Source organism: Coloeus monedula (genome assembly GCF_965178545.1).
Source record: "Coloeus monedula genome assembly, chromosome: 13".
Lineage (NCBI taxonomy): Eukaryota > Metazoa > Chordata > Aves > Passeriformes > Corvidae > Coloeus > Coloeus monedula.
The window spans coordinates 11,518,556-11,542,953 of NC_138793.1; the positions used below are offsets into that span (position 1 = coordinate 11,518,556).

The window sequence follows — 24,398 nt, forward strand, 5'->3', positions numbered from 1 at the left end:
TGTTCATCCTGGGACTCAGGAAAGCTGAGGAGCTTAACAATAGCAATCCAAACTTGATGGATCCGCTGCTTGGATATAGGTTACACTGAGTAAATGTTAGTCTTCTTTCTCAAAATACAGCTTTCCTCTTCAAGCAGTCTAGAGCTACACAATAAGAAAAGTGAGGGAGGTTTTTCTTCCCAGTCAAACCCAAAACTCACAGCAAAATCAGCGATATAACAAAAAATAAATAAGCGAGCTAATAAAATAATGTGCTTCAAAACTTTAAAATTAAATCATATAGATTTACCCTGCCCTTCTATAATCCCATCATGGGAGATAAAATTCATCCCAGCACCCGGGAACCTGAATACCCTTGCTCAATAAAAATTTCTGTTGGTATTATTTATATACCTTTGGATGACAATGAGGATTTTGAAAACCTAGAAGTGAAAATTAGACCTTCAGGATCTCAAAGCATTTGAGCCAAATACCACCGTGCTCAGAGGTACTCCGTGTTGACTTCAGGATCAAAAAGATTATGAGAAAGGAAAATAGAACTTATTTCATGTATATTCTTGTTGACATTCCAGCTGAGTTTTTAAGCTGACATTTTCAAGGTAGACTAAACATACATTACTGTTGATTTTTAAGGTTTCATATTACAAGGATATAGAATAGCATAAGTTATTTGATTCTCAAAAAGTAATAAGTATTGAGACATATTTGCACCTCAGTATAAACTCAGTACATTTAAAGTTTTGACTAAAACTTCTGATAACATGCAAACACATTTTACTGCTAATGCTTTAGAGTTGTTTCTGGGACAGCTCAAATCTCTCACTCAAAGGAAAAGTACACAGTCTACACAAATTTATAACAGCTTCTCTAGATGAACAGCACTATAGTACTAATTTTAGCTATGAATATTATTGCTATGAACTCTAAGTACTCTACTTCTAATGAGATCCTATCATAACATGCAATTACAAATATACCCTGTAACCTTTGTAACACAGTCTGTTTTCATCTCTGCATTTTTTTTCCAGGGTCTATTTTAGACTGTGGGTGGTGCAGCATTACTTTTAAGAAAACCTAGAAACATAAGAGCAAATTCATTCCTGAACATTCTTAAGATCACAGAGAAGAGTCATTTAAAACACATTTGATCCTGTATTTTTTAGTCTTGATATGAAACATCTCTTACTGTCCTCCTGATTTGGAGGAATTTCAGGAACACTTTTTTTAAACAGCAATCATCTAATTTGAGTACTTCATATATTATCCATACTTAGTGTTTTAGCATTCACCTTAATACTTAAGAATTATTCCTTTGGGGGATTCCTCCCTCCTCTCCATTCTATTGATCATAGTGTATCACTAGAGTTTGAGTGTTCAAGTACTAGATTCATTTAAGAACCAAGGATTTGAAAATACTATTTCATCTTTACTTTCGCAATTATTTCCCCATTGTTAGGGATGAGCAAACTGGTTTACAGATTAAAAGCCTCCTGCAGAGCAAAGAGTAACTTTTGTACGTGCAGCAGTCTTTGAACTGCCAACTCCTTCAGGGTCAGCATCTGTTCCTTATGCAAATTTTAAACCAAGGATTAATACCCAGTGTTTGCTACTTCCTTATAAGTAATAAGAAAAAGAAAAGCCTAATAAGAAAGCCTAATAATCTCCAACTGCTAGGCCTCCAATGCAAAAAATTAAACTGCAGAAAATTAGAATTAAAGGTTTGCACTTAGTCACTGTGACAGTACAGTGATGACATTCATAAGATGTAGTCTCTACCTGTTATATGCAGTACATACAACTTTGAGGGAGGATTCAGAGAACAAAGCTGCATACACAGTAAAGGAGGAATGATTGAAGTCAAGGCAAAGCAAGATTCCTGAACAATTCTGCCAACCAACTTTTACTGGGCTCCAACATTAGTACCAAAGCTTCCTCCCAAACCACTGGAAAATGCCCATTTTCATGAGGAGAATGTGCCCTTTCTGGGGCTGTCTTGCTAAACGGGCCCTCCAACCACACTTCACGATATGCAAAAATACAAAGCAAACATTCAAAGTCAAAAGAGAATGCTTACACTGGGAATTCTGTAATCCTGGAGAGACAGTAAATAGGACTGAATGTCACACACAGCTTAACCCCAACCTGATATTCACCAAGATTTACTGGCATGCCCAAAAACCACCTGGAGACCCTCAGTGGAACAGCACAGACTGTTTCATGCATGATTTGGAGCCAGTTACATGCTGATGGAAGCCAATCTAGAGAGCAGTAATGGGAGAGAAACAAGAGAGGGATCAGTGTCTGTTCCAAACTAGTTCAGGGTGGGAATGTGAGGCATAGGGAAACTTCATTTAAGAGTCGAGCTTTACTTTTCCAAGAGAAGTTGCCAAGGTCTCTGACGTCATGAAGATGAAATTACTTTCGCTCCTAACATGGGCTTGCAATCTTCTGCATTGGAAGCAAATCAGCAATGGAGTTGTACAAGGACAAATTTTGACATTGCACTGCTTAATTTCTTTTTCTGACAAACAACTGGATTTGATAAAAGCCAGTCATTTTCCAGAACCATTTCTGTAATTTTTTGCTTAGAGGTCAGGGATATTGTGTCCACATATGTGTATGCAAATGTCAAAAATTCCTTTTATTGGTGTGAAGAGCTGAAATGAATTTGCAATAATGTGTGGCTGAGTTTAACTCCAGTGTATACTGTTGTGTATACTGTTGCATGTCAAATGCAATGTATAATGCAGTTCTCCTTTTTCTGTAGGTGTAGGCTATGCAGTGATACTCATAGCTCTTTACGTGGGTTTCTACTACAACGTTATCATAGCTTGGTCTCTGTATTACCTATTTTCATCATTCACATTTGAGCTCCCCTGGACAAACTGCCACAACAGCTGGAACAGCCCAAACTGTACAGATCCCAAACTCTTCAACGCATCAGTGCTTGGCAATGGTACTAAATACTCAAAGTACAAGCTCACTCCTGCAGCTGAATTTTATGAGTAAGTGTTGACTTGACTTTGCTATTTATTCAAAATTCTATGTCCAAGGGAGTTTCCTCTTGAAGGTAAAATAGTTTGTATTCAACCTCTAGAATGAGCATCAGAAGATTAAAGTTAAAATGGAGCTGTAATGTTGGTCTGTATTCCTGGGTGACTAAGGCTTTTGCCTCTGTGAGTTTTGGTTTCTCCTGTACTAATGCAGTGCTTTCTATTGAGCAAAATGGAATTGGACAAGACACAAATCTGCTCTGATGTGCCACTTTTTCTTGCACCAGCTTTGCCAGGGCAAGGAAACACAGCAATATTCTGACAGAGATGACTGCATGCCAAAACTGAGCTGAGTTTAAGGCTTTAAAATAACCATTTGTTCAACAGATTTGGACTGTTTCTTTACTTGCAAAATATTTCAGAGCAACAGCAGACCTCTGTGTGTTCCATTGCTTCAATAGTTCAATGAAGTGGGATGAAACACTGAGCAGGAGGAAAGAGCCAAGTTATAGAAGGACAGGCTTTTACCAAATCCTAAGCAAAAGTGTTCTACAACACAGGCCAAGACAGGCAAAGGCACACTCAAATCAAACAGTTGGAATCACACCCAATAAGGTATATAAATTAACAACCAAACTATAAAACAAAGATACCAATCTCTGTGTAAATATTTTCATTATGGACTTATGGGGGAAAATAGGATTTGATTAGGAGAAAGAAAGGGGGATGAGCATCAGACTATTGAATCAGCTGTTGAATTAATCTGAATAATCAATTAATTAATATTTCTGTGTCGGGAATACAAGGATATCAGGGCACACACCTACTAAGCAGATACTCCAACCCTGTAGAAATAAAGGGAAAACACTATAAATAACCTAGTGTATGTTACACCATGCCTGGTTACAGTAGGGATCTGGGGGTCTCTTTATAGCTCTTTAACATTTGTGGCCGCTGTTTCTTTTCTGAAGACAGCATGGTGAAAGATCAGTAGTGATACACAAACTGCTGGCAGGGGTTTGGGTAAACTAAACACAGTGCTTTGAAAACAAGATGGGGGGTTGAGTTCAAAGGAGCTCACTAGAATGGCAAATAATGACAGCTGTAAAATCTGCTGCCCTTACAATGTGCTTACAACACAAATGTAAAGACAGATCATTCCTAGCAAAAGGTTATATATGCCTCTAGTCAAAGAACTTGATTTGACGGGAACTAGAAGAAATTATTCATTCAGCATCTTAAGACTAAGAACTGCATCTTTAGAGAATATTAATTTGAACAGCACTTTAAAAAAGGGTTTCTTTAATTTTCTTGTGCTTAAGCCTTAGTAAAGTAAAATGCAATCCTATATTCTTGCTTTGCCTTTTTATTATTTAAAGTGGTTCTGTGCAACTTCTGCTATCACATCATACTTGGGTAATGATTTTAACTTTGTAGACGGGTGAGGTTGTGGTAGAATCAATTCATGATGTTTTGATTTAGTTCCACCGGCCTGGGGAACAGCTCAATTAATGATTGTCTGTACACTGAAACTTGAAATATTATGGTTATTTTCTCATCATTAAGTAGATTCAAGGTGCAGTTTTCAGAAGGCAAGAATGAAAAGGGAATTTGACGTTTCGTTATGCTTTGATCCCTGAATTTTGGGGCTGTAATTAAGTCACTAGGCCCTGTACTTATTAGCAACTAGATTACACTGCAAAAGTGAGAAGAGTAACCACTTACTTAAAACAGTCTACAACATCTGTGTTCTCAGCTGTAAAAACAGGCAATCACAAGGGGCATTATGTTCACTTAGCCAGTATTTGGATGAGCTCATCAGGTCCAGCTGTACAGCTCAGGTGTGGACCCAAACTTGTACAAAGTCTTAGTGTATTCAGATCCATCCAATAAACAAAATCAGAAAACAGTTTCTTTTCTTATATCAAATAACCTAATTCATGCCCATGGTCTTCTTACAACAGGGAGAGTTGAATCTTCAGATTATAAAGTTTCATATTTAGTGCCATAGTCAGGAAATGGGAAGTGATACAGCTTAAACTTGGTTCTCTAGGTTGTGTAGTTACATCAGAACACTCACACACAAATTTTTGGCCTCTGGTGGGCAGGCTGAGGGGGAAGCAGGGAGACCAGAAACACCAAACATTTCTTTTGCAGCTGGAGAGTTACTGAAAAGAGGTACTTCCAAGACAGGCCTCAAGGAGAGAGCTGGTGTGATTATCCTGAAAAGAAGCAGACACTTCTCATTGGGACATAATTCCTTCACGCTAAGTTGGCCTGACCATGAATTTAGAGTTGATTATTTCCTAAAGCCCTGTAGCTGCCAGAGCTGACTGCCTCTATCTCCACCAGCACAGGAATAAACTGTAGGAGGAAGTGGGAGTACTGTGATGTGACAGTTCATCAAATACTACAAGAAAGATACCTCAAATTCAGCAGAAATATGCTGGTTGTCACTACTGATATTAAGTGAGAAAAGGGAACACTTGCAATCTAGGCCAAATCTATCAGCTGCCCAGTATCTGGCCGTGAGGAAAAGCAGAGAGAAACCTCTAAGCGTCAGACTTAGAAGTAATCATTTGAAGTTGAAAATTCCATGCCAAAGCAACAACAGGAGAACTTTGAAAAACATATTTGGCATTTGTTTTCAAGCCTCAAGAGCTGGGAAGAACTTAAGGTTGAAGTGCTTCTACACTGAGGCGTTTTAGAGAGTTTCATTTTACTAAGTCTGGTTTCAGTTGTAGAGGTTTAATTCAGGCCAATGTGCCACTGATGTCATGGGGACAGCTTCTTACCACAGGAAGAAATGGGATCTCTGCAGTACTTCATTAGAGATGGATAAAATATTTGTACACTGTAATCTTGGCAAACCAAGCTAAAATCTAATAACAACTGGTGCCTTTCTGCTAAGTAATAGCCAGACATAAGAGAAATCTGGTTAGGAATAAAATGTCAACTCCACATTTCTTTAGAGACACCCATTACTTTAATTTCTTCCCTCTTCAGTGGTTTGGAAAAGAACCTTCTATCCTTTCCACACATGTTAAAATAATTCAATATAAACCTCTTTTTTGGAAGAACGGAAGTACATCACTGCAAATAAAGTTCCCCTATCCACTCCATATTGCTCCTATTTAAATACTTTGTCTGAACACAGGCATACTTTATATTTGTTCTCTCCATTCTTGTGTCTGGGAAAAGTCTGTTACCATTTTGCTGCATTTATGCTGACAATTAAAAAATACCAGTTTGGAGGAACAAAAGCACTATTCTTCTCACAAGGTACTGTGCCTGCAAAAAAACATGATCTGTTGTAGGAACAAATCCTGGCAGTTTTTTAGACAAAGCTGTGAAATAGTCAACAAACATATTGGGCTACGGCCATTTCCCTCTGACAGCACTTTTTCTCAGGGCTGTAATCCATTCTTTCTGCATGAGAAATTTTACAGGGAAATTTTCATGCCAGACTCAGTAAAGGAAATTCACAGAATTCAAAGTCTGCCCAGCTGTGAGCAATTGCAAAAAATCTACCTAAGTAGAATAAAGGAATAAAACCAAGATTCAATCATGGCAGTTTACATTTGTCATATTTGTGAACATCATATTTATGAAATTTATGAGTGTGTGAACCAAGAATGTCCTTGGAAAAAAAACCCATTTGTCCTTGAAAAAAACCCCTCACCCTATACAACAAAGGTTACTTTTATGGACCAATAGGTTTGTGCTTTGGGGTACAAGTCTTCGCTGGAAATGTCACCCCAGGCAAAGGGTCCACATAGTTCAGTATCACATCAAAGGAGTGATCAACACTGTATGCTCCAAAGATGCAGGAACCTGTCCCCATTAAACAATTGTGAAGCAACTTCTCCCAAAAGAGAAAATACCACTTCAAAAGTCAGCATAAGCAATTCTGCCTGTAAATGCTTACAAAAACTGAATCAGGCAACAAGAACTAACAAGAGTGGATAGCCCTATATTGTGCTAATCACATCTGGTCTTTCCATCCAGCTCTTCTGAAACAGTAAATTTTGGAGAGCCATGAATGTGCTGAAGTGGGGCACAGTAGCAGAGGAGGTCAGAATTGCTAAGTTAGTGAGAAAATGAAGTTTTCAGTGCATTGAGATAAACATTCTCAGTATTATCATTATTCAAAAAGAAATAGCATTTCACCTGCAATGAGGCAACCCTGGATGTACAGACAGACTGGGACATGAGTCAGCAGTGCCCTGGCAGCCAAGGAGGGACATCCATGTCCTGGGGGGGAACAGGCCATCAGGGGGCCAGCTGGGCAAGGAAGGGGATTGTCCTGCTCTGCTCTGCGCTGGGGTGGCCTCACCTCGAGTGCTGGGGGCAGTTTTGGGCACCACAATATAAAAAAGATATTAAGATGCTATAGAGCATCTAAAGGAAGGCTATGAAGAGCATGAAGGGCCTTGAGGGGAAGCCATATGGAGGAGCAGCTGAGGGCACTTGGTCTGTTCAGCCTGGAGAAGAGGAGACTGAGGGGAGACCTCATTGCAGTTACAACTTCCTTGTGAGGGGAAGAGAAGGGGCAGACACTGATCCCTTCTCTGTGGTGACAGTGACCTGAGGAAATGGCCTGAAGTTGTGTCAGGGGAGGTTTATGTTGGCTATCAGGAAAAGGTTCTTCACCCAAGCTGGTACCTGGCCACTGGAACAGGGTCCCCAAGGAAGTGATCACAGCCCCAAGCCTGACAGAGCTCAAAAGTGTTTGGATAATTCTCTCAGGCATGGGAGATGTGGACATCTCTTGGAAATGTCCTGTGCAGATGTAACAGTTGGACTCAACTATCGTTGAGGGTCCCTTCCACCTCAGTATAGTCTGTGATTAAGTACAAATAATAACTTATTATATGCCAGCCAGGGTGCCACTAGTAAATTATGTGATTCCCAAAATCTAGCTTGCAGTCCATTACACAGCTCCATTCTCCAACACCAGAGGGAGCTGAAATATCTAGAGAAAAACCCAGATGCTGTTGCATCCCCCTGGCATCCCCCTGGATTGTGCCCAGCGCTCCAGGGTAGGGGTGAGGCACACAGGGCACATGCACTGCACCTCAGATGACTCAGCTGCTCTCCTTTGTGCTGTGCTGTAGGACAGCACTGTCCCAGAGCCAGGATATCCTTCAGCATTGCAGCTGTGCCTACTCAGAGCTCTTTACAAAGCACCCAGAGGCACCCAAGCAGCTCAGACAGCAGCCCCATGTATGGCAGAGCTGGGCCTGAGCCAGGCTACCCTGTGGCACTTCATGTGGAGCCACTCTGCTCTCCCTGCACCGCACCCCCAACCCAGAGTCACAGTCAGGAGACCCTGGTGTCCAACCTGCATGGAGCCAGCTCAGGTCTATGGTTTTGTACCACTAGCTCTGCCCCACTTGCTGTGTGGACACAAACTGCCATGAAAACTACAGCTGAATGTAAGCAGTGCTATTCGTGAAATAAAAATACCTGGAGCCTGGCAAACTCTGCAAAAGGGCTCTAACCACATCAGCTGGATGCAGATATCCTAACCTTCCACAGGTAAAGGAAAAGCACATTTCATGCTCTGAAGAAAACTGGCAGCAACGATGACTGAACTATGGTTGCCCAAATATATAACACAGAAGATGCATATAGAAGATCTTTCTAATTGAGCACAATTATCATGCTTCAAATTGCCTTCTAAATTGAGTATGCAATTTAATTTCTATAGATTGCACATTGTATACACTGACAGTTCTTTTAGCATCTTCAATCTACAACTTGCATTAAGTTTAAATCATAAAAACATAGTCTAACTACCAGAATAGGGAATACAGCTTGGGACACCAGGACTATATTTATTTATACCTTATCCAGTTTGCTGATTCTTAATTTATGCAAGCTATTTGGGTTTGCTCTCGTAGATATGACTACTAACTTTTAGAAGTACTTAGGCATTCCTAGAAGTACTTAACATGTTAACTAACAAAAACATTTGTTACTTAACATACTAATTTACTGGTAAGTGATGACGTTTTTGAAATCTGACATCGCATCTCAAATTTATATAAATGACACCCTTCTATTGAACACATCAAATTCAGGCAAGTAACTTTTGCTTCTAATAAAAAGAGAAAGAATGAACCTATAGAGTTGTGTAAACATATTTGGACTGAAAATGAAAATTATAATTGATTTTGGATTGAAAAAATGAGGTCTACTCCAAGACCTTAAACTTAATCTATTTATGCAAAACTTTCTAAATTTCTAAAAGACAATAATGTTAATCTGACTAGAGATGAATAGTACATAAAGGTCCTTACCAGTCTGACAAAAACATCCCAGAGAAGTCTACATCTAAAACTCTTAAATCCTGTTTTCTGGCTATAGATTAAATGGTTTGGATTGAAAATGATACAGAGTAATTTTCAGATCACAACCCTTGGCATTTCTTTTTTCCTGGTTTGGTTCCCTGTTTATGTGCAAATATTCATCCCTTCCATAACAAATCTGTTCTAAATCGCCCAGAGTAGAGACAAAGCACACATTTATAATAATCCTTATTTTACAGATGGGAAAACCAAGATACAGAGAAGAATTTATTGGTTCCAGCATTTCCTATTATTAGAACTATGACTGGGTCCTTCATTTACTGAATCCCACTGAGCAGCTGCCCCACTGCCTCCTTAATAATTTGCTCTTAGTAGGGCTTATGTGTGAGTACCAAGCAGTTGAGCTGCCTGTTGGCTGTTCAGGGTCTGATGCCATATTAAAGGGGACAAAGACTAAACAGAGTCAGTGGCACTAACAAACAAATCGCTGTTTGCAGATTTCGGTGGAGGTGAACTATTTCCCTTTAGCTGAATGCAGTGTGGAAGGCAGGAACTGGTGCCAGCATTCTGGGGTGACTAGGAGAATCTTCCCAGCAGAGAGCATAGGGAAGGAGAGAATGAGAAGAAATTTCCCAAGAGAGGAACCAGAATGTCTGAATGCAGCTTCAAATTGAGAGCCCTTCACATTCCTGCCCCTCCTGCAGATAGGCAGAAAGACTCTTGGAACCCGGATGTACAATCTCAGAGTCATTGCAAATGTCATTTACGCTCCCTTACATGGGATGCAATCTTAGTATAAACCAAGTTCCTTTGCACAAATCCCTGATTTCTAGATGTCTAGTTGACACTAGTGCATGTTGTTTGATTCTTGGTGCTGTTTTAATTAAATATTTCTAGAGCTCTGACTAGAATAACAGAAAGCTTAAACAATTTATTAGCTGCTCTTGCATTTTGTTCAGCATAATAAAATAGATTTTTTTTACTGTCAGCTCTGTTAACGTTTATTCTGTCTTTTCCCCCATAACATTCTCTTCTCATTTTTGCACATATTTCTCAACTACTTTCATTCTTCTCAATAACAACAATCTGCAAGAAAAACACTAACTCTAGTTGTCTTACTACCAATGATTTTCCTTTCTTTTTGACTCATGTGAATTCTGAGAGTTTATTTTGTTAGCAGAATTGGACAAACATCTGTCTACTTATGAAGCAAGAACAGAAACAGTTCAAAAATACAGCGCTACTTCTTAAATATGAGAAACTAGAGAAGCAGGAAGTCAGCTGTTCACTGATCTAGAATCACAAAATAATATAGGTTGAAAGACATCTCTGAGGGTCATCTAATACAACTCCTTAACCAAAATCAAGGCTATCTTAAAAAGTAAAGCAGTCTGCTCCAGGTCTTCACTAGCCAGGTTTTAAGATCTCCAAGGACAGAGATTCTGCAGTCTCTCTGGACATCTGTTCAGTGTTCCAAACTCCCCATACAGTTCCAGTGAAGGAAAGGGTGTTATCATTATGGCACTGTGGTGTAAACAGACAGCGATGGGCCCGTGAGACCATACAGGCCTTTTGGGGAGAAGCACAACACAAAGCTCCACAAAACACCTTCACTGACTGCCACTGATGCCAGTAGGGCAACTACTGCTTCAGTGCAGCACCCATTCCTGCTGCCCACGGCGTGGGAAGTGCAAAAGCCTTTTTCCCCCAGTGACTTCACTTTGTTTCTGTGTATCTGGTATGTAGGCGAGGAGTTCTGCACCTGCACGAAAGCCGTGGAATCCACGACCTTGGCTTGCCTCGCTGGCAACTTTCCCTCTGCCTCTTGGTGGTGGTAATCATTCTTTTCTTTAGTCTCTGGAAAGGCGTGAAGACTTCAGGAAAGGTAGAGCTAATATTGTCCTTCTATCTTGACTACATTTTTTTGTCTACCTTAAGAAGTCTCCTAATTTTAGAAAACAAGAAAATAAGTCACTGATTTTGAGGGATTCTCAAGGACCAAACTATCACATTTTTTGTGTGATATTCCAACTGGAAATTTTATTAATGCATTATTTTCAATTCAATATTAGAGGTTTCATCCAGCAAATGTTTTGAAATACTCAAAATTATCTTAAATGTGCATCCTATTCTTAGCCAAATGTACTAATGTTTCAATGCTGTAAGAGGCTTTGGTTTTATTATATAAAATGCCATGTCAAGAGAAATATTTGATGAAAGTCATTTGAAATCATTCTTTGACATCCCTCAGAAAGTATCTCAAAAGAAATTCTAGCATTGGATACACCTGGGAGCTTTTTGTACATTTTCATGAAAGTATCACCTAACATCATGCAATGACTGCACTTTTTAGTAAACAACATAGAGATGAGGAGCTAATCAGAAGTCTAACACACACTGACAATGTCTTCTGTCCATCAAAACAATCTCCTACTCATATCTGTAAACCTATATATGAAAAGATTGATGACACGTAACAGCATTTTCCCTCATGTCCTAAAAAGAGCTTCTCCATCAAACTGAACGGACTGAACCAAGAAAATGCCATCTGTACTTACTACATGTTCTTAACTCTTCTGTAACAGCTGATTTGGGATCTCTGTTGTCTGCAGGTTGTTTGGATAACAGCCACTTTGCCTTATGTTGTATTATTTGTCTTATTAATACATGGAATAACCCTGCCAGGTGCATATAATGGAATAAATGCATACCTGCACATAGATTTCAGAAGATTAAAAGAAGCCACAGTAAGTGTACTCTTCTGTTCTCATTCCCTAATTATTAAACCTGTTGCCCTTGTTACTGAAACTGAAACTATTACAGGTAACTTCTGAAATTAAAAAGCCATGCTTCTGCTTAAGCACTGGTCCACTGTCTCTAACAGTTTAACTTTCCAATACTCTCCAAAACAGAACTATCTCACACTGAACTCAAACAACTCAGACCACAAAACACCTGTGTGAAGGCACTTACAGGTGTGGCAGACCCTTACAACAGTCCATGCTTTGACTTCACCCAGTAAACTGCAATATCCTTTATACAGCAAAATGGAGTCATGCAAAAATTTTGTTCTCAAAAGGCTAAGAATTCCCTCAAGAAGAAAATCTTGCTTTCTGAATTGCTAGCTTAAATATTAACCTAGAAAACAAAAATCCTGGCCTATGCAAACCTTGCTAAACATATGAAGTCAGGACTAACTCACCTAATCAAACCATGGTTCTTCATACAAATAAGATTTTCAATAGTATGGTGTTCTTATCTTACTATTGAAAGTAATGTACATTTCACTGTGTCATTGAAAAACATTAACATTAATTAAGTGTATCCAAACCAACCCAATTTGTGGAGTCACTTGGAACTAAGACTTACTTCATACATTGTAAATCAAAACCTACAAGTATAGTCACTAACACATGAAATTAGCAGCATTTCAGACTAAAAAGAACAAAGACTACAGAGATATTTTACCCCTCTACTATTCTAAAAACAGCATAAATAATTTACAAGACAGTAGTATCTCTATGGATGGGTCACAAGGCCATTCAAATGGTTATAAATCTGAAAAGAGACAACATCATTTTACTAGAAGGAAATGCATCATCTTGAAAAATTGCAGCTTTCAGAAATGTCTGCAGTCTGTCCATAGTTGCACTGTACCTTTCCTATGAATCCTATGTTGATTTTTCCTGAATTATTAGAAGACCTCAAGTGTTAGAATACATGTATTTTTTATATTCTTAGCCAAAAAATACTTTCCTGATTTTTTAATAATAAATTTGAAAATGGGCATTTCTTCTAAAGCAGAACTAGACCCCATGTCTATTTTGGAACAATCAAATCAAACTTCAAATATGGGATTTTCACCTACCTTTGTCACAAGGAAATAGCCACCCCAGTAATTCACATTTATGCACGCACACAAATACAAATATGCAAAGATGAACAAAACAGGTGCTTATATTTTTCTTACATATTTTATATAAAAACATCACAATTTCAACTAGATGTCTATGGAGCTGTACCAGCTTGTACCAGCTCAGAATCCAGGCCTCCATATCTGCCTTCTGCTTCTGGAAGGGTATTCTGTGTGCTGCTTTTTCTTGGCTTAATATTTCTGCAGCTGCTATTTAGATGACCCTAAAGTTATTTATTTGTAAGACTAAATTTTTCGACAACAGCAACAAAAAGTTACACTAGAATAATAAAAGACTGAAGATCACTTATGCTGAGAAGTGCCACTAACTGCTTTGTCATGTCAGCTCTTCCCCTCTTGGAGACTGGGATCCCTGCTGCTGCAATAGCCTTGTGTGTTTAATCTTTGTCCTCAGGCTCCAAAGAATGTAATCCCACTCCATTTCTATGTCAGTGCATCCCTGGATGTGACTGATGATTTTTTTATTTCTTCCAAATGAAGAATCTAACAAAGAAACGTCCTAAGTCACAAACAGTAATGACCCACAAAGGGCTTTGCCAATGCTCTTCTAAAAGCCCTTAGATCACTGTCAAGGTGTGCCCCACTTACTGGAGCCACAAACTGCACTGCACTGAATATGCACAGAAGTTAAAATGGCATAAACACTGAAGAAAGCTGGAAAGACTGATGACTGCCAACTGTAAAATGTTTCTATTTGGTTTTTTTTAATACATATAAAAAAAATATCCTATCATAAAATATATTAGACTATGCATCGATCAGAAGCCGTGAAAATGAGAAATATGAGCAGGAACTGCAGAACGAGCCCTGCTGTCTTACATCCTGCTTGGTTAGAACAAAGATAATGTTTTGCATTTCATCTTAATTGCAAAGGAATTTCTGGTTTCTGCCCTTCTTTCCCTTCACCTTGATCATCTCAATTTGTTTCCTAATCAGCTACTATGAGCCAAGACTCTTACTCAACAGATACTTCAGCATGTGCTTAAATCCTTTGGGAGGCAGCAGGTGCTCTCTTACTCGAGTCAACAGGACTTAAGCACATGCTTAAGGGTGCTTGAATAGTAAGGAAGAGTGAGTACAACTGCACTGGCAAGATACAAAAGACATAGAAACACTAAAAAACAAGTGCCTTATGGTGGCAGTATGCAGATCTGGTTAAACAAAATTGATGTTAAAAAATTTCAGGAATTTTGTTAACAACAAAAGTTACCTGATTCTTTTTAAGAAACAAGAAAAAATATAAGTGGCTTTGCATCCCTCCTGCATTCTTATCCACATAAATGCTTTTCAGAGAGTACAACCCTATTTGATTTCAACCTTTGTGTGAAAATAGAATATTAAGATGCAACTGGTATATAAAAAGAAGGAGTAAGCAATTAAGGTTAAATAATTGTTTTGTTATTCATTGAAAGAAAAAAAAAACCTATATGAACTACCATTTGAGAAAATCATATCCTCCCATCCACTGGTTAGCAATAAAGACTTCACAGACTGCTCTTCATATTATCTTTCAAGTAATCAACTCTCCACAGTTCATAAAATTAAGTTTTTCTACAAACCCAGAGTACCATAAGTGGTTCCCAGTCTCCAGCAGGCAACAGTTGAAAGCATCTATCGTCTATGTTGAGAAAAGTAGTGATCACCAGCCTAAGTGCTTTCATGTATCATGTCAGCATGGGATAAGGCACTCTCTTCCTTTCCACGAGGCCAAATATGAAAGTGTAGCACTAAAATCCCCATGCAGATGGAGCTCATAAGTTGCTTAGATCTGTTAGAAAGCCGCTGCTGAATAGATCTAATATATCTGATTTTGTAGAGATGGGTGAATGATGAAATCCAGAGCTTTTCATAGTTCTTTCAGAGTTCTTGGCAGATTTAATCAAACATTGCAGATCTCATTTTGAGAAATGTTGAATATTATTCACACCACTGACCTCTGTTGAAGATGCTCATTTAAGTATTTCTGTGTAAGAAGAAAAAAGGGGAAACCCTCATTAACCAAGGTAGGCTATTTTCAGGTTTCTGGTTCAGGGAACCAGGACTGTGGCATTGTTCCTGACTGGATGAATGGATTTTGGTATGGAGGGACACTTTAGAAAATGTTACAGCTTTTAAAATGTTTTCCTTAGTGGACCATCCTTAAAATGATCAAGCTGCATCTAAACTGAAATTTAATGGCTATCACAGAAATAATTCTTTCTCCAACTAAGCGAGAAAGCTGAGAGATCATCTGCATGGTTCTGTTCACAGCACATCAGTCATGCTTCAGCTCCTGAATCAGGAAAGTATTGTGTAAAGTGCACTAACAGTCACACAGAGAAAGCTCTAGTATGGGAAAGAAAATGTCCTTTAACTCTTGACCCATTAACTATTTTTGGTTTTCTGGTTGTACATTCCAAGCTAACTTGGAACAAGAACTATTGGAAGTATATTTCTGTCACCCCAGAGAAAAACCCTGCAATCGTTTCAGTACTGGGTAAAATCTCAGAAGTACATGTCCCACTGCACAGCCCACCAGGGCAGCAGTGTGTGTGTGCACTGAGGACTTGCCCACTGCTCCAGCCCCACCACCTCAGGTTCGGCCATTCCAGACCAGGGAATGCTCCATGTGACACACTCCCATCAGCCTGAATGCCGATTGTTTTCCAAAAGCCAGTTGTCTTGCTTTTCTCCTGATGTATCCTTGTGGACTGAACTGACACTGGCAATGTTGGTGTCATTATGCAGGTATGGATTGATGCAGCTACTCAGATATTTTACTCCTTAGGAGCTGGGTTTGGCGTTTTAATTGCATTTGCCAGCTACAATAAGTTTGACAACAACTGCTACAGGTAAGAGCTTATTCTTCCATTACTGCTGCAAAATTATACTATTTTACTCTGACTGCAGCTGAAATAAGTATTAAGCTATCTTTTTATCTTCAGTCATATATTAATGATGGTGAGTCTTGTGTAGACATAGTAACCAACCCAAATCTTGAAACACTGTCTTCCCAACTGAAATTTTAGTAACAGGAACTTGCCAAGATATCTGCTCCACTGCAAAGCAGAATGGGATTAGGTCTGGACTTTAGACAGCTGTGTAAACTGTGCTGGTGTTTGCCTTTCAAAAGTACCATTAAGCGCAACAGTGAACACAGGATGAAATCTTACTGGTCCAGGAACTAAACACAGAAAGATTCCAGCTTCCAGAAGGGTTTCTGTGCTTTGGGATTATATTTCTGATATTTTACATTGCGCTCCAGTTTGGGAATGCACTTTAAATCAAGTCAGTTTGTAAGTGTTTTGCTGAATCACCACCATGGAAATTCAACCAGAATCACTGTGCACCTTCAGAGAAATTCCAACATTTAGATGTTTTCTTAACATTCCAATTTGGAATGAAAACAAGCATCACTTTTTCCATGAAATATAAATTCAGAAAGTACATGTATTATAAATCCATTGTGAACTGAAGGATCGGGGGAAAAAAATATTAAAGACAATCCCCATCTAGTTCTCAAAGATTTTTCTTACTGGGCTGTTCTTCTCTCCATGCTTAGGGATGCTTTGCTGACTAGCACCATTAACTGTGTCACAAGCTTCTTCTCAGGATTTGCAATTTTCTCCATATTGGGCTACATGGCTCATGAGCACAAAGTTAAAATTGAGGATGTAGCTACTGAAGGTAGGCAGTTAATTTTATATTAATTTTACCCCTTTTTGTACACCATTTGCTTGCAAATGTGTTTATATTTGTTTCCAACAAGTGTGTGAAAATCTCATGGAAGTAAACTGAATTAACTTACTTGAAACTAGAGCCTTGTGTTTAAATCCCTTGTTGAAATGTGAACTCTAAATGATATGATTCACCTCACCTCTACTGAATTGAAGTTCCCCAGCTTCTTGCCACCACAGGTTTTGCCCATTCAACAAACAGGTATTTACCACTGGATAGTAACTTACAAAAGTGTTGCTTTTCAGTGCCACAGGGACTGGTTTTGATGGCTCTGCTAAGCTCAGCTCTATAGCCCTTTCACTGGGAAAAGGTCACCCATGGTCTCCTGCACCTCTCATCACATCCAGGAGTTCACTTGCGGAACAGTGAACACAGTGAACAGTGCCACATCCACATAATTCCCTCCCCACTACAAAGCTGAAAAATAACTAGTAAGGTTTTAAATCCCATGAAAGATTATTTGAAGTGGAAAAGAATAGGACAGGGGTTTTTTAATACCAAACCATCATGAGTAAATAATTAAAAGCATTTTAGATATATTTTGGTATAATGCAAATTTTGTTTTAACAGGTACTCAGAGTGTGACAAGGACTGAAACAAAACTTAGTCATGATTTATCTTATTAAAATGAACACTTTTTTGAAGATAAGAAACATCATTTAGTGACACCTTTTTTCCCCCATTCCTATTCCAGGAGCTGGTTTAGTTTTCATCCTGTACCCAGAGGCAATTTCAACTCTTTCGGGATCTACATTTTGGGCTGTGGTGTTCTTTATCATGTTACTTACTCTTGGCATTGACAGTTCTGTGAGTATTTTTTCTTTCTAGCCTTTACATTGTTCTTTTCCTGTTATATTCTGTAACTGCAGAGGCATCAGAGGGTTACATTTCAAATAAACATTCTGTGCATTCCCAAAATCTGTTTTCACAGTCACAGACAACACAGCAGTACTATTACTCCATGTATTATAAAGACTCTCAATCATTAAGAGGTTTAGGAAAAGATTAAACCTTTTACAATCCAGTAAATATTTACTCCCTGCTACTTTTTTATGACCTTACAGAGGGGCTGTTCATCAACAGTTATTATATTTAAAGGTATGACCCAACTGAACTATTACTACTATAAACCTGCAAAAAGGTTTTGGAGCCCTGCTTGCAAAACATAAGACATTGAGTAGAGTGGTTTCTAGAAAGGATTATAGTATACATGCTGAAATCCATTAATCTGCTCAAGACAGACAATGCCTGAAGGTACTCCCATTGTTTTTCTACAAGCCATGATACAGAATTTCCTGTAAATTTAATCACAATTTTAAAATCACACCAGAATATTTCCATAGTGGTTTCATTTTCCTATAATCTTACTGTTAAATGTCTAGTCTAACAAGTGTATTTTCTCTTTCCATAATGTGATAAATTTTACCCCACCATGATATTCAGGATCACAGAAACTTCATCCCAGAAAACATTCCAAGTCCCCAAACAAAACAACTTTTGTACTGCTTTGTTCTTGCCAAAGAGATATCAAGACATCCTGTTATATTTAGCTTAAAGGTTGATTAATTTCTGGAAAACCAAATACGGTCTTCAAGGAATAGTGAACCATGGACAAACTTTCATCCTCTATAGTAGGGTAGGGGTTTCTTACTATTCCAAAGCATAGAAGTCTCTTTTGAAGTTCAGAATGTACAAAGTTGACCTAGGAATTTCTTCCGGGAAATGGTAAAACACAGTGTTTTCATTGCTTACAACTTCAGGAAAATTAATTCCTTTTCAAGGACAAAAAAGGGAAAGAATGAACTGACATGGATAAGAGCAAAACTAAAAAAAAAAATGAGGTTGCAGCAGGAAGCTTAGATAATCATTGGCAAATAGCTGAATGAGATCTTGTGGAGTGAGAGCTGAGCTGTAAAGGTCAGATTAAGGTCTAAATATTTCCAAAGTGTTTGGATTTTTGGATTCCAGCTGAGGTTCAATGAAGTTTGTCTATATAGACTAAGATCTGGATCCTTAGACAAAAGTTTGAGTGAGGATTATATCTGGGACTGTAGCTTGGCCGTTTTTCAACTGTAAGCAAATATGAAGGATTGAAATGAAGGCTTCAATGAAGGGTTTAGCACAATGAAAGGACATGAATGACCAGTAGGAAAAAGGCAGAATGAAGTAGAAGAAAATTCATGCTCAGAAGTGTCTAGATCCAAAAGACTTAAATTTGCAACTGCAGTAAATGTAGGGCAATGTAAAGAAACATTTGAGTGTCAAAGACATGGGGCTTTAGATTGCAGAACACGATTTTCCTACAAGTGGAGAAAACTCTTTCTTCTGGAGCTAATTAAAATACAGTGAACTAGTGAACAGTGACCAAGTTTAGTTCTTTCCTTCTAAACGGGGAAAGATTTACTGGTTCAAGATCTATCAATTTCCCAAAGAAAACTCGGGTCCTGCAGTACTTTTTATGGTGAGAATTCTCTGTTACTGATTTCAACCAGGAATATTTTAATCAAATGCTTATAGGAAAGGGACGGGCTATGTCAGCACCTTCTTGCCAACTATTGTACTGCACCAAGCTCTCCAGGTCTTGCTGTGGTCTTTTAGCATCACAAAAAGCATAAAATTAAGCCTCTTCAAAATATTAAATAAATTTGTTTACTATGACAAAAAATTGAAATTAATTTTCATAGCTTTTTGTTGGAGTGGGGGCAGAATGTTTTCATTAATGGAAAGAAACTAAAATTCATAAACACCTACATAATCCAGCAATTTAAATGAAAACTTGGAAAGTACCTTTTCTGTATTGCAAAACAATGGCTAATATTCAGCATTAACTTCTAGACTTCTAGAAAGCAAAGTAAAATTCTTTCATGTTGTCAACAAAAAAAAAATTACATCAACCTTCCTTTGTAGTAATTCTTCCAGACCTGTAAAAACTTCTGTCAAGCTGGATTTTGTTAATCAATGGATAAAGTGAATCTTTGTTCAGTATACTTCTTTTACATGCTTGTTGTGCCTGTCTTTATTTAAGAAATATCTTAAGGAGCTTAGTTACTTATGCTAACGGCTTTTCCCCCAGAGTTTATTAAAATGTGTATTCTTTTCTCCAAAGTGCTGTCTACTTATTGTTCTGTTAAGTCAGCAAAGAGGATCGACAGAGGATACAGCTATGGAGGCAACAACCACTGCTCTTGATGCCCAGTTCCCCGACTCAGTCCTTTACCAGAAGAAAATAAAGCCTCATAACAGCAGTGACTTACAGCTGAAATGTTAGAAATCACAGAGTAGTTGGGAATTAATTACACAAACTGCTTTGCATTCTTCAGTCTGTATTTCCAACAGTCAGCATTTAACCAGACCTCTTGCCTTCCCTTCCTCAGATGGGTGGGATGGAGGCTGTCATCACTGGCTTGGCAGATGATTTCCACCTTCTGAAGCAGCACAGAAAGCTCTTCACCTTTGGTGTTTCTTTTGGCACTTTCCTACTTGCCCTTTTTTGCATTACCAATGTAAGTACAACAATTCCATCAAAATGTTACACTAAAAATGCCATTAACCCTGTCAGATGAAATATGGATAGGTTTATATATACTATTTTTATTATAAATTTTAGTTCTTAAACAACTTCTGTTCAGAACATCACTTTCAATCTTACATACATGAAGTTTCTCTGGTTTTTGGCACAAGATCATTTGCTATCAATCAAGCCTACAAGTCTTTGTTCCAAAGAACTGTCTGTACTACTGCTGGGTTTGTTGGGTTCTGTGTGCTTTCTTCTGTGTTTGTTTGGGGTTTTTTTTTTTGTTTGGTTTTGGATTTTTGAGTCACATTATATGGAACTGTGTAGAGTGCTTATTCCTCTGTGAAGAGCTAACTATTTCAAGTGACCAGACCATCTGGCTGTTCTCTTCTTGAAGAAAGTAAGAGACACTCACTTCTTGTGAAAGGAGGGTAGTGATGATAATGATCTCCTCTCCCCACCTTGTTTCTTAATATTCCTTCATGTACCTTAAATCTTGACATCTTTTAACACCATATAAAGCCCACAGAAAACTTACCCTGAACATCTAGTAACCTGTATTTATCACTACCATCAGACTGAATGTTTTGCCTCATATGGTTTTTGACAACATATTAAGCAATGAGAATCACATTGTTCTAGGCTGAAGAGAACTTTCTCTTTTTTGACCATAAAAAAAGCAAAGGGACCTGTTAGCAAAGATGCCAAAACTGTCAAAAACATCTGAAACTTGAGGAATCCACCACGAAAGCAGATGTGCTGAACCTCTCTCCATTCCTAGAAATGGTTTCCACATCTATTATTAAGATTACTGAAATGGCATAAGTTTATAAATAACTAAGTTCTTTCTACATTAAAGTACCCCAATATTTTCACTCCAGTTTCCTCAAACTGAGAAACATTTGAGACTCTAAAAATAGATATATCATTTAAAATGCCTATCCTTTTAATACCATAGTATTTCTGTTGATACCTAAAAACTAAACATCCTCTTGTTTATTCAAAGTTTTGACTGGAATGAAAGTTCCTGAAGTACAATATCAGAATAAATTCAGTGTTAAGAACCTGAACAGGTGCCAGTGGCTGCAATTCCACTGCCTCCAAGTGAGTTATAGTTATTCAAGATAACGACCTAACTCTAGCTTTTAAATAATGGCACCTGTTTAGACTTCAAGTTTACCTCTCCAGCTGGAATTCACAAAACTGTCCAGAATTGTCCAAATGTATTGGTTCACATAACTGAGGAACAACATTTCTAATGCATAAAAAATAAAAAGAAAAAATCCTTGTGAGAACATCACATGAAATTAATTTGATTTTTTCCCCCTGAATTTTTAAGGCTGTATTTTCAAAAGTAGCTGTTTCTGAAACAAATATGTTTCTTACAAAATCATATTAGTAACTCACTTTGTTAAGTTTGATTGCAAAGACATTCATTTGCAGCAGGTGTAGAGCAAAAATAAGAGGTCAAACTCAAATGTCATTCCATATGCAATATTTTCTAACAACCAAAGTTCATTCTATTTCCGGACAAGTCCCCAGAGAATTAAAAACCTAGACAAGGCCTAAGTACTGGTCTCCCTATTTTTGTAAATATGCACAGCTGTTTCAGAAAAACATCTTTAAAAAAAAAAAAAAAGCAGCTGATTACAGAGACTAAATCACCTACAGATCTAAACAGTATAAGTGCTATTTATACCACAGGTGTTAAAAAACACAGAAAATAATTCCTTTGTTCCTCTCCTTCTGAACAGGCATAATCAGATTAAGTTTGGTTGTAAAAAGACATTTTAACAAAAATCTACTGCAACCACAAGCATTTCAGTTGTTTACATGTGACAGAGTTTCCTGAAACACTTTACCGGGTTCATTTTGATACAAATCTGAATCTGATGATCTTCCATTCCTCTTTAGCCCAAACTCAGTGAAATGAGCAGTAATTTACACAAATACCACCACATTGTAAAACACAACAAAAAGTAGTCACATTGCAGCTAAAAGAAATACCAGTGAAACAAGACTTTAGTAAATGCATTTCCAGTTCTCAGTCATGAACCACTGAAGCACAAAATGTGCTGTTGTGCAGGAAGACAAGGTTTGCTGTCTCCAGTGAGCAAAGGTTTGCAAATACCACAGCCCAGAGACTAAACAGGGCACAGCAGCTTGTTGCTGTGCTGGTGACAGAATTAACATCATCTTCTGCCTTTGGAGGAGCAGTGGGCAAGAGAGATGCAGGCAGTCAGGGACACGGAGACATCAGACCAACACTGCAGATTCACTGGCCTGCAGAACAAGTGGCCTTAGGAACAAACTGACTGATAGTGGCCTATGGAAACTCTTGGAGTGCTCCATGCCTGCCTTTAATTCAGGAAGTTTGTCATTAACTGCTGTAGACATGTCCTGCCCTACAAGCTGCTGATCATTTTCCCAAACTTCCACTGAACAGGAGTGCCAAGAGAATTCACTAATCTAAGCTGAGGTTTCTGTTTCCCAGTGAAGTGAGGACATGTGTGAAAAGAAGCCTCTTTAGAAGAGTTGCAAGTCTGATTCCACTATTTTGTATGCAGCTGTGAACCTGTGTCTGCAGCATCAGATCTAAATTAAAATACTTGGGTTAAGATAATGCTTCAAGTAAAGCAGATTTCTGTTAGGATGATATTAAACTACGGAGATGATTTTATTTGTAACTTTGCTTTGTGGCATTTTTTAACTCCCCGTTGCAGGGTGGAATTTATGTGCTCACACTTCTGGACACATTTGCAGCTGGGACTTCAATATTGTTTGCTGTTCTAATGGAGGCAATTGGAGTTTCCTGGTTTTATGGTAAGCACTTCCTTTTGCATGTGCAAAAGCTGTTCTGAAATTCCAGGTGCTCATGACAGGCTTACACATTCTTTTAAGGGAAAACAGCATAGCCTTCTATACACAAAACCATAACAAGTCAGGTTTCATAGAGTGATTTTCACCTGGTTTATGAGCAGTGACAGGAGTTCAGATATTCAGTGGGCCAAGCTTTGATACCCTGCACAAAGCAAAGCAAACGGCCTTGTGAAAGGTACTGTGATGGGATGGAAAATACTTTTGCCAGTATTTTACAACTCTTAGTATTGCTGATGACTTGCAGTACCAGACTTAGACTTGGTACTTTCAAAGCATGTAGATTAGCCTAAATACAGAATCACCTGTTCCCACTTTTCATTATTCTGCCAGGGCCAGTCTCAAGCACTCCCCACACAATACAAATAAAGGTAGTGTTTAGAGAGTTATAATAATTCCTACATTAATCCCTTTTGTTTGAATCTATATTCTACTTCATTGTAAAACGCTAGTGGTTTATTTACCTTATTTCATAGAATGGTATGAAATATCCAACATACTAGACACTAGAAATTCTATTTTTAGTATTTGGTACTAATTTATTCCACAAAAAGGGAGTAGTGATTTATTTTATCCCAAATATGGCAAGCTTTAGGAGTATTTAGTTGATCTCTGGCACTAGACTGGAATCACTGTGTGCCAGAGTGCAGTGATATGCTATAGCCACCTAAAAAAATATGACCTCTTCTTTTCCTTCCTAATCTCTTGTGCTATGCTTCCTGACTGATCACAACTCTTTTCACTATTACCAGGTTTCAATGTCATAGCAGCCTGCAAATCTTCTTCTCTTTAAGGCTGTATTGAATTAGTTGCCCTGATTCCCAATAAAACTGTTCTTCCACTGAAAGCCATCTTCATTTTTATTCAGACATAGTGTTTATAGCTAATGTATGATTCAGAGGGTCTTAGACATTGATTCTTATTGCTATTTACCTCAGTCACTTATTTGTCCATCCATTCTGCCTTGCCATGTTCTTCTAATCAAACAAACACTTTATCTTGCAGTTAAAAAAATGTTGAAGACTGAGTGAAGTTGAAATAATGGCATT

The 24,398-nt window shown here is 38.2% G+C and overlaps 1 protein-coding gene across 1 annotated transcript in view; it reads left to right on the forward strand.

Moving 5' to 3' along the window:
- The window catches only part of SLC6A2 (solute carrier family 6 member 2), a gene marked incomplete at both ends in the record, with an annotated part of 57,591 nt that overhangs the window by 24,404 nt on the left and 8,789 nt on the right, over window positions 1-24,398 (forward strand). The window contains 8 exons of the mRNA XM_082290048.1: window positions 2,768-3,005; window positions 11,054-11,192; window positions 11,920-12,054; window positions 15,969-16,072; window positions 16,783-16,907; window positions 17,653-17,765; window positions 20,333-20,461; window positions 23,196-23,295. Of these exons, the coding sequence (XP_082146174.1) occupies window positions 2,768-3,005; window positions 11,054-11,192; window positions 11,920-12,054; window positions 15,969-16,072; window positions 16,783-16,907; window positions 17,653-17,765; window positions 20,333-20,461; window positions 23,196-23,295 (1,083 nt within the window). The remainder of the gene's footprint in view (window positions 1-2,767; window positions 3,006-11,053; window positions 11,193-11,919; window positions 12,055-15,968; window positions 16,073-16,782; window positions 16,908-17,652; window positions 17,766-20,332; window positions 20,462-23,195; window positions 23,296-24,398) is intronic.